Genomic DNA, 9,936 nt, shown 5'->3' on the forward strand with positions numbered 1-9,936 from the left:
TAATAAAAATTTATATAATAATTTAAATTTTTAGAAAATTAATTTTTTTTTTTAAATTATTAAAACTATACTAAAATTATAAAAAATCTAACAAATATTTTTTGAATTTCATACTTGTAGTTTGTCATATAATTTGCATACGTGTAGTTTGTCATATAATTTGTCATACCTGCACATAATGAGTGTCTAGCTTCACACTTATGTTATACCTACGACAATATGGATGTTTGCCCAATCTTGGTTCACTACAAACGGGCTAATTTGCATAATATTTCTGGATTAAAATATCTGTCCTATCTCGTATAGCTGAAGATTTACGAAGTAAATTAAAAAAATTATAATCTCAAAGTTGAGAATCTTGTAAAAACAAAGTTTTCCTATAAAAATAATAACTATAAATAGAAAGAATAAAATTTAATTATTTCCATATAAATAAATCTATAATATTTATATAATCAATCACTATATATTTAAGATATTATTTAGTTTAAAAAGTAATGTATACTTAAATTATTATTAACTTACTATATTTAAGATATTATCTATTTTAAAGTTTAAAAATTAATGTATACTTAAATTATTATTAACTTTCTCTAAACATGTAGAATTATCTAAATATATTTTGACATTAAATTTATTAAGATAATATGGAGATACTATAAATTTATATATATATATATATATATGTTAATAAAATAATAAATGAAAATATTTAATTATATTTAATACATATATTATATAATAAAATATTTAAAAAATATATGAATTGGAGGACAGACTTATGGAAGCACAAACTTAAATGTTTTAACTCCACACTTTTTCTATAAAGGTTTGCACCGACCCTTACTATTCATTCTGTATTGTGATCTTTAACTTTAACCTTGATGATCTTCATAATTAATAAAAAAAAAAAATTTTGTTCCTTTTCTTCTTATTTTCATTTTCTAGATATGTTTATACATATATCAATTCTTTTAAAGAATATAACAATGATTATTTTCTTATTCATAAAAAAAAAACTGGTTTTTACCATTCTTCTTATTAAATACGTACATCTGCATACATTAACTGAGATATAAAAAAACTAATAAACAATTTTATGAAGAAATATTAATACTTGTTGACGAGTTTGAACCGTGAGTAATAAGAGTTTAAAATATCTTTTTAAACCATTGACGAGTTTTATTTGTCGCTGTTAATAACTTTTAACACACAGGAGAATCACTACGAAATCTCGAATTTAAAATAAAATAAATTAATTGTGGTAGTTAAAAATGATCTCGACGTTAAAGATAATTATTTTAAACACTTTCGTCATATTTCAAACAAGTTAAATTAAATCAATTAAATTATCATTTATGATTTTAAGATATAAATTATAATTATATGTGATACAATAACAATATATACATTTATTTTTCCTCAAATAAAGAAGCAATTGATGATAGTGCATAAAAAATTAAGAAGGGGAAGTAATTAATAGAATCTGAATTAAGAAGGTGTTGTGAACGTTGTTTGGAGACCCACATGCCACTCCCCACCAGCTTGCAATTTGGTGAATCGCCAAAAAAAGCAAAAGCGCGTCCTTAGATACAACCAAACAACTCCACTTTCTCACAGAAAACGAGTATGACACCCAATTTTTCTTTCTAATATATTAATATTTTGTTTCAACTCTTTTAGGCAATAATAATAATATTTTAATTATTGCAGATTCCTCTGTTGCTTCCACATCTTTCAAGTCACAGACTTGTATAAATACCAATCCTACTTCTCTGTCCCAGACATCCCTTCATCCTTCCCTCATTCTTATATTCAAACCAACCATGCCATCTCTTCATTCCACATCTTCAACAATCATTTTCCTTTATGCATTGGTATTGGCCTATGCCTTTGCAGCTTCTGCTTCCAACTTCTATCAGGATTTTGACATAACATGGGGAGATGGCCGAGCCAACATACTGAACAATGGCGATCTTTTCACTCTTTCTCTTGACAAAGCCTCTGGCTCAGGGTTTCTGTCCAAAAATGAATATCTGTTTGCCAACATTGATATGCAAATCAAGCTTGTACCTGGAAACTCTGCAGGCACTGTCACTGCCTATTATGTAAGTACACATCCAGCAAAACTTGATGCTTTCCTCCATTCTAGTCCTGTTAAACTTTGAAATTCCTTCATCATTTTTATTCTAATTTGGTTTTGTTTGATGTAATGCAGTTGTCATCAAAAGGGTCAAACTGGGATGAGATTGACTTTGAATTCTTGGGGAATCTGAGTGGTGACCCTTACATCCTTCACACAAATGTGTTTAGTCAGGGAAAAGGCAACAGAGAGCAACAGTTCTATCTTTGGTTTGACCCAACAGCAGATTTCCATACCTATTCCATTCTCTGGAATCCTCAGCGCATAATGTAAGCATTTCTCAATCACCACACATCCCTGACAATGTTACATTTTAATTCCACACAGTGTGCCATGAATTATGCTAATGAATCTATCACACATGTTTCAGCTTCTCAGTAGATGGGACTCCCATAAGAGAATTCAAGAACATGGAATCAGAAGGAGTTGCATTCCCGAATTATCAACCAATGAGGATATACTCTAGCCTTTGGAATGCTGATGACTGGGCAACAAGAGGTGGTCTTGTGAAGACCGATTGGAGCCAAGCTCCTTTCACAGCTTCTTATAGGAATTTCAATGCCAATACATGTGACCCTTATGGATCATCATCATCTTCTTCTTGCAGTTCTAACTCTGGCTCCTCCAATGCCTGGTACTACACCCAAGAGTTGGATTCATCAAACCAAGGGAAACTGAATTGGGTGCAGAAGAATTACATGATTTACAATTATTGCACTGACACCAAGAGATTTCCTCAAGGCTTTCCCACAGAGTGCCAAGCATCATGAGTTCCTATTAATCCTACTCAAAACAAATACCACAGAGTTCTTCATTCTTTCTAAGTCGATTCAATTCATTTTTCACTTGTATGAATGTTGATTCTTTTATTCTTTGGTATTTTTCCATTCTGTTACAATAAACAGAAAGAAGCATCATTAATTTTCTTCAATCCTTTACACTGTGCAAATTCTGCTCAAATTTGATTTGTTTAAGTTTAAAATGGCTTTTTTTTTTCAAGTCGCAGTAATACACGTTTGTACTAGTTAATATTCTTTTGTCGAATGAGTGCACCTTAAAAAAATTATTCCCATTTTGCAACTTAATATATTATTATTCTAAAAACATTTTTTATATTTTAATATATATTATTATATTAATAAAATAGGTTGTAAATTGAGAGTATTTTATTTTATATAAGTGTCAAACTAAAAAAATTCTTAGTCAAATCTTTGATGCATCTCTTCTACTTGATGATTGTCAACTCACTTGAAAAGGAGCAACTGACAAGTTATATGTATTCCTTAATTGCTATTGGAAGCATAAAAGATACATAAAAAGTAATTTAAAAAGTTGAAGGTATTTTTGGGATGAGATCATTAAATGGAGTAAAAGTCTATAAAATTTATTTTATTACAATATCTCCATTTCAGAGGTAATATATTCGGTTATAAGATTAAGATTAAGACTTTTACATTATAACTTTTTATCACTGAGTTATGCTGATATAAAATTAAAAAAAAATTAAATCATAAGAATAAAAAAAATATTTTTCTATCTTAGATATATATATATATATATATATATATATTTTGTCAATAACTAAATAAAGCATTCATATGAAAGTTTAGATCATATAAGTTTTATAAGTCTTATAACTTATGTTGGAGTAAAATTTGTAAATTGCAAAAAAAAAAGTCTTAAAAGTGATGTAACACGGCAGAAGCTACAAATTAAATTAAGATATCATAGAATGACTCATGCAATGAAGATATTTTTATAATTTATCAAATTTTATACCACCGTCATTAGTTGAATTGAATTTGAACAAGGATTTTTTGTTCATCATAGTATTAATATATGTGGCGTTTATCAACTCTGTAAATTAGCTGTTATAAAAATTAACTAGTCACATTTGATGAAATTTTTCTTAATCGTATTTTTTTTCTTACAAAAACATTACTTAAAGATTTTAATCTCAATTCAACTAAAACTGGTACTATAAAAATATTTAAGAAATTATATGCTTAAATTTATTACATATCAATATAGTTTATATAATGTCTATAGAAATTTTAAATCCATCAATTAAAATATTTCTACGCTTTTCTTTGAAATGATTTAAGTGAATTATTAAACCAATTGAATGATAAATAGAAACACAAAACACAAGCAATTGAATCATAAATAAGATCACAAATAGTGGTTTTAAAGAAATATCCCTCTTCACTAGATTTCTCTTTTCTTCTTCCCTTCTTCTTGTCTTGACCGTCAGCTCTGTCGCACCGATGCTTTCGGACTCAGTAATGGAGTATCATGTCGTTGCACTCGCGATCGCCGCTACACCCATGACCAACCATCCAAGCTCTCCAAACCCACACCGTTAGACTAGAATCATTGTTATAAGTGTTTTTTTTTTAATTTATTTGACAGAATGACAATTTTTACATGTGTTGTTAATGTGGTTTTGTAATGATAGTTCTAGAATCGTCGTGATAAACAACTGATTTATAGCGACACCCACAATAACGACGATTTCAGAATCATCTTTATATGACGTTTTTAACCGTCGTTAAAGGATTTTTTTTAATAGTGAAAAATGATAGAACTCAATGATATATTTAATGAAAAATATTTAGAACCATAAGGAACCAAAAGATGAAAAAAATCAAATCACATTAGAAATGAACTATATAAATATAATACTCTATATAATCGATATTAAACCTGGTGAACTATATAAATATGATACTCTATATAATACATACTTTATAATGTAAGTAATAATTTTTTATTAAAAAATATCATTTTTTCTTTCTTTCTGATATATATAAAACTGATAGACCGTTTTATAAAAATCAAACTATTGTGTTAACTATTCAATATCTAACACAATTGAATATCATGAGATGAAATCACATGGACAAGATGTCTTTGTTATCAAAATTTTCTTTTATATTTTATATGATGATAAGTATATCACAATCTTTATGGTTCAAAACAATTAATGTTAAGATAATATTTTTTCAATAATTAAAAAAGTGCTTTAGTTAATGAATAACAATCTAAGTAAGAGAAAGAGATATTATAAAATTTTATTTGAAAGAACTAGTAATAAAGGCTCCTACTCGTATCCACCCATTTTTAAAAGTGAAAGTTTCCACACCTTTGACTTATTTATAATTTTTCAAAAACAAGCCAAAATTTTCTCACTGTGTGGAAGAGAAAATGTCGAGTCAAATATTGCTCATAAAAACTTACTTTATTTAGAATGGAAAAATCATAGGATTTTATGAAATTAATCGTATAGTGTTACTCAAACTCACGATCTATCCTACTTCTGTAGAAGCAATTAAAAATTGAATTCCAAATATTTGAAAAACTTGTGTATATCCATAACAGTGTGAAAAGAAGTATGACTACTTGTCAGCAGGTCATTTTAATGAATAGAATAATATAAGACAGTGATCAAAATATCATTAATTTTATGTAAAATTATTTTACTTGACAACACTTTAATTTAAACTCCAAATTTATTTTCTTAAAAAATCTGTCACCTAATAAAAAAAATAAACTTGATTTATTTACTACCTAACTCCTTTTAGTACATGCAACCAGCGTATTCATGTGAAAATTTTGTTGGTTCACAGTACATAATCCTTGTGAGCATTAATTTTTCTTTTTATCAGCATGAGCATTAATTTCTTGAAAACTATAAACTAATTAAATGGATAGAAATGAAGAGATTTTACGCTCATAAGTAATATAAAAGGTTACATCCAAATAACAGAACCGTTATTCTACTGGAGACATTTTACATCATAAAAGAGCAAAAACGGCGAAGAAACAAGGATTTTTTTTCAAAAATAAAAAAAATAAAAGAATGGTTTTTGTAGCAGTTGTTGTGGGTATTGTGAGATCCAAGTGGAGTTCTAGGAGTGTGTGCATTCAAGTGGAAGGCCTTGAGGAAATCTCTTGCTATCCGTGCAGTAATTGTAAATCATGTAATTCTTCTGCACCCAGTTCATCCTCTTCTGAGCAGTTGAATCCAGCTCTTGTGATAGCCATGCATTAGTGGGAGGAGTAGCAGAGGAAGGAGAATTTGAATTGCACGAGGATTTTCCTGCATTCCAAACACAAGCATTGGCATTGAAGTTCCTGTAGGAAGCAGTGAAAGGAGCTTTGGACCAATCTGTTTTGATGAGTCCACCCCTTGTGGCCCAATCATCAGCATTCCAAAGGCTTGAGTATATCCTCATGGGTTGGCTCTTCGGGAAAGGAACCCCAATTGATTCCAAATTCTTGTACTCTCTGATGGGGGTTCCATCCACAGAAAATCTGCAACACACAATTATAACAAATTGAAATTAGTGACTAGTGTGCTACTCAGAAACAACTGATGTGTATCGAATTGTAGTAGCTTGCAATTTTATGTGTGTAGAAGATTGGATTGGGTGCTTAGTGCTTACACAATGCGTTGGGGATTCCAGAGAATTGAATATGTGTGGAAATCTGCAGTTGGGTCAAACCAGAGATAGAATTGCTGCTCTCTGCTACCCTTGCCTTGTGTGTACACATTAGTATGAACTATGTAAGGATCACCACTCAGATTGCCAAGGAACTCGAAGTCAATCTCATCCCATGTTGTTCCCTTCGAAGACATCTGAAAAGAGCAGAACAAACACCATATTATAAGTCTCTGTAATTGTTAGGTGAGAATTAAACATGTAAATAAATCTCCATAATTTAAGAAATCGAACAAACATAATAAGCAGTGACAGTGCCTGCAGAGTTTCCAGGAACGAGCTTGAGCTGCATGTCAATCTTGCCAAACAAGTATTCGTTGTTGGACTGGAAGCCAGAGCCAGAGGCTTTGTCAAGGGACAGAGTGAGAAGATTGGCGTTGTTGAGAATTTTAGCACGATCATGGCCCCACGTAATCTGAAAGTCTTGGTTGAAGTTAGCAGCAGCACAGAGAACAAAGTATGCACTCACAAGGAGAGGAAGAAGTGGTAGTAGGGTTGGAGAATTGGGAGAAGACATTTGACCAATATTTTGTATGAGTTGAGAAATGAACAAGGTAAGGTTTGCTTGCAATGTTTAGTGGGAAATGAAGTAATGTTTGCGGTGTGATGAGAAGATGGAAGAGAGAAGAAGGCATATATAGTGAGTGAAAGTGAGGAAGTGCCAGAGGAAAAGGACATGTGGATAGTTGTGTTATGGTAAGAAGAAAGGCGTGAAAAGGTTGGTATGAGAGTAACTTGTGTCGTATTTGATTAAATTAATAATGAGATGAGAAAGAAATATTGGTGGAGGGTAGAGGGTCACGCGGGTTTACGTTGCTTTTTCCAAGATCTTACTTACAGATAATGCCTTAACTCCACACGTTTCTACTCTCAACCCAACACACGCACATCTTCAAGGAACCACACCGACTCACCCATTATATTTATTTATTTAACATCATGTGTCACCTAATCCACACACACTCATGTATATATGTAGTCTAGCAAAGAAACAGTAGATTTGCATTAGATTGTGGAGGAGTGAAGTTTCGTTTCAAATGGGGCTATGGCGGTGAAGGAGAAGGAGAAGGAGTGTAGGGTATAGGGTATGGTCCTTAAAGTTTAGCACACTATTGTTATTATAATAGTTTAGCTGTAAAAGCGATTGCATTGGCTGTCACTTGGCGGTGTTGCTCTTCCAAAGGGAAGAAAATGAGATAGAGTTTGTGCAGCCAACTCTGTGAACTGCGCACTGTGTCAGAGTTACCTTACCTCTCTCTCTCTCTCTCTCTCTCTCAACTACTAAAACTTAACCATGTCTCCAACTTCATGAAAAGGGACCAAACGCATTCCTTCCAACAATATCTAATCCTGAATTCTGGATAATAGCGAGTGCCATCTGTACACTTTCTTACAGACAAAAAGGAGCCAACTGTCTCCAGCTTTGTTTTACAAATTGCAATTTCACACACACTTCCTTCCAATTCTCCTCACCAACTAAGATCTTATAAATACCATCATCAACCCTTTTTCATACCATAATTATCCATTCAATCACTACCAATTGCTGAAGATCTTTTACTTACCAAACACTACTACTACTTTCTACTTTCTAGAGATGGCTTTAACTTTGTGTTACATGCTTTTATTTCCTGTTATACTTATAGTTGCCTTTGCTGGTGACTTCAACAAAGACTTTGATCTCACTTGGGGAGATGGCCGTGCCAGGATATTGAACAATGGAGAGTTGCTCACTCTGACACTGGACAAAGCGTCTGGTTCAGGATTCCAGTCAAAGAATGAGTATCTCTTTGGGAAGATTGACATGCAGCTCAAGCTTGTGCCTGGAAACTCTGCTGGAACTGTCACCGCCTATTATGTAAGTTCTTCCTTTCACTTTGTCATCATACAACAATAATACAAATAACAATTCGTTTATAGACTCAGAGTTAATGATAAAAGTTTGCCTTTTTTTGTTTGCAGTTATCTTCAAAAGGAACAACTTGGGATGAGATAGACTATGAATTTCTGGGGAATCTAAGCGGTGACCCATACATTCTTCACACAAACGTTTTCAGCCAAGGCAAAGGGAACAGGGAACAACAATTCTATCTATGGTTTGATCCAACTGCTGACTTCCACACTTACTCTATCATGTGGAACCCCCAGAGGATTATGTAAGTCCTCATCTGATTCACCCATTCACCACTTTGTTTCCTTTTTTTCTCAATCTTTAACATAATTTCTTATGCTCATTATTCAGATTCTCCGTTGATGGCACTCCTATTAGAGAGTTCAAGAACTCAGAGGCTATTGGGGTGCCCTTCCCAAAGAATCAGCCCATGAGGATATATTCCAGTTTGTGGAATGCTGATGACTGGGCAACAAGAGGTGGACTTGTGAAGACAGATTGGACACGAGCTCCATTCACAGCTTCCTACAGAAACTTCAATGCTCAAGCTTGCATATGGTCTTCTGGAGCATCATCTTGTGGTTCCAGTGCTTCTGAATCCACCGGTGGCTCATCATGGCTTTCACAGGAGATGGACGCTACAGGCCAACAGAGGTTGAAATGGGTGCAGAGGAACTACATGATATATAACTATTGCTCAGATGCGAAGCGTTTTCCACAAGGTTTTCCTCCGGAATGCAACATCTCTTGAGCCAAACACAAAGCAACGTAGTACTTTTATTTTTATGTTCTTCTAGGACCAGAGTGCCATTCCAATACTTTGTGTATTTTATATTATACTTAAATTCTTTCATTCCTTCGTTCCCCCTGTTCGTCATCACTGTGTTAACAAATACGGCCATTTTTATAATAAAATACATACAATATATTTTTTTATCCTGTTTTATATTTTGCATTTTTTAGGCGGTATTCTAAAGGAAATAAAGTAAGGAAACTTAGGTTATTTGACTTCAGGAAGGTGCCTTGAATTTGATTCATATATTAGAATAAATTTGGTATAATAATATATTTAGAAAATATTTAAAAAAATAAAATTTAAAAAATAATTTAATGTAAAAAACGATTTTTTTAAAATGTAAATTAAAGTTAAAATGAAATTTAAATTAAAATACAAAATTATTATAAAATATTAAAAAAATTATAATGAAAAAATATAATAAATAATTATCAAAATTTAAATAAATTAAATTTATTTTATTTTTTATTTTAATGTGGTTGAAATTTAGGTACATATATATATATATCTCTAGAAGTTAAAAATTGTTTTCTTTAACTTTACATTCTCAATAAAAAGGTTAATATAAATATAGATAATTTTGTTTTGTAATTCTACAGAG

General features: G+C 31.6%; 3 protein-coding genes across 4 annotated transcripts; 2 read left to right on the forward strand and 1 right to left on the reverse strand.

Annotated features, from left to right (window-relative positions):
- The first annotated feature begins 1,771 nt into the window (after positions 1-1,771).
- On the forward strand, positions 1,772-3,074 carry LOC137807351 (putative xyloglucan endotransglucosylase/hydrolase protein 23). Its single transcript, XM_068607958.1, has 3 exons — positions 1,772-2,108; positions 2,219-2,412; positions 2,514-3,074. Exons 1-3 carry the CDS (start codon positions 1,827-1,829, stop codon positions 2,911-2,913), a joined length of 876 nt encoding a protein of 291 aa, XP_068464059.1. The 5' UTR covers positions 1,772-1,826; the 3' UTR covers positions 2,914-3,074.
- A 2,782-nt stretch (positions 3,075-5,856) lies between these two features.
- On the reverse strand, positions 5,857-7,374 carry LOC137807354 (xyloglucan endotransglucosylase/hydrolase protein 22). Of its 2 annotated transcripts, none has more exons than XM_068607964.2 (3): positions 6,907-7,374; positions 6,592-6,785; positions 5,857-6,460 (listed from the first exon to the last, which is right to left on the reverse strand). In XM_068607964.2, the coding sequence occupies exons 1-3, from the start codon at positions 7,048-7,050 to the stop codon at positions 6,055-6,057; spliced, it is 744 nt and encodes a 247-aa protein (XP_068464065.1). In that variant the 5' UTR covers positions 7,051-7,374; the 3' UTR covers positions 5,857-6,054. The 2 variants fall into 2 exon arrangements, with proteins under 2 accessions (XP_068464065.1, XP_068464064.1); XM_068607963.2 differs by having other exon boundaries at positions 6,887-7,271.
- A 225-nt stretch (positions 7,375-7,599) lies between these two features.
- LOC137807355 (xyloglucan endotransglucosylase/hydrolase protein 22) lies at positions 7,600-9,477 on the forward strand. The gene is made up of 3 exons (XM_068607965.2): positions 7,600-8,506; positions 8,611-8,804; positions 8,891-9,477. The coding sequence occupies exons 1-3, from the start codon at positions 8,246-8,248 to the stop codon at positions 9,288-9,290; spliced, it is 855 nt and encodes a 284-aa protein (XP_068464066.1). The 5' UTR covers positions 7,600-8,245; the 3' UTR covers positions 9,291-9,477.
- The last annotated feature ends 459 nt before the right edge of the window (positions 9,478-9,936 follow it).

This window comes from Phaseolus vulgaris, chromosome 3, assembly GCF_051622355.1.
Source record: "Phaseolus vulgaris cultivar YP4 chromosome 3, ASM5162235v1, whole genome shotgun sequence".
In the NCBI taxonomy this organism is placed as follows: Eukaryota; Viridiplantae; Streptophyta; class Magnoliopsida; order Fabales; family Fabaceae; genus Phaseolus; species Phaseolus vulgaris.

Excerpts from the sequence above, each read along its gene's own strand:
- LOC137807351 (XM_068607958.1), top strand. The coding sequence starts at position 1,827 with ATGCCATCTCTTCATTCCACATCTTCAACAATCATTTTCCTTTATGCA. Across the intron at positions 2,109-2,218 it reads GCACTGTCACTGCCTATTAT|TTGTCATCAAAAGGGTCAAA; the intron begins GTAAGTACACAT and ends GATGTAATGCAG. Across the intron at positions 2,413-2,513 it reads TGGAATCCTCAGCGCATAAT|CTTCTCAGTAGATGGGACTC; the intron begins GTAAGCATTTCT and ends CACATGTTTCAG.
- LOC137807354 (XM_068607963.2), bottom strand. The coding sequence starts at position 7,165 with ATGTCTTCTCCCAATTCTCCAACCCTACTACCACTTCTTCCTCTCCTT. Across the intron at positions 6,786-6,886 it reads GCACTGTCACTGCTTATTAT|ATGTCTTCGAAGGGAACAAC; the intron begins GTTTGTTCGATT and ends TGCTCTTTTCAG. Across the intron at positions 6,461-6,591 it reads TGGAATCCCCAACGCATTGT|ATTTTCTGTGGATGGAACCC; the intron begins GTAAGCACTAAG and ends TGTGTGTTGCAG.
- LOC137807355 (XM_068607965.2), top strand. The coding sequence starts at position 8,246 with ATGGCTTTAACTTTGTGTTACATGCTTTTATTTCCTGTTATACTTATA. Across the intron at positions 8,507-8,610 it reads GAACTGTCACCGCCTATTAT|TTATCTTCAAAAGGAACAAC; the intron begins GTAAGTTCTTCC and ends TTTTGTTTGCAG. Across the intron at positions 8,805-8,890 it reads TGGAACCCCCAGAGGATTAT|ATTCTCCGTTGATGGCACTC; the intron begins GTAAGTCCTCAT and ends CTCATTATTCAG.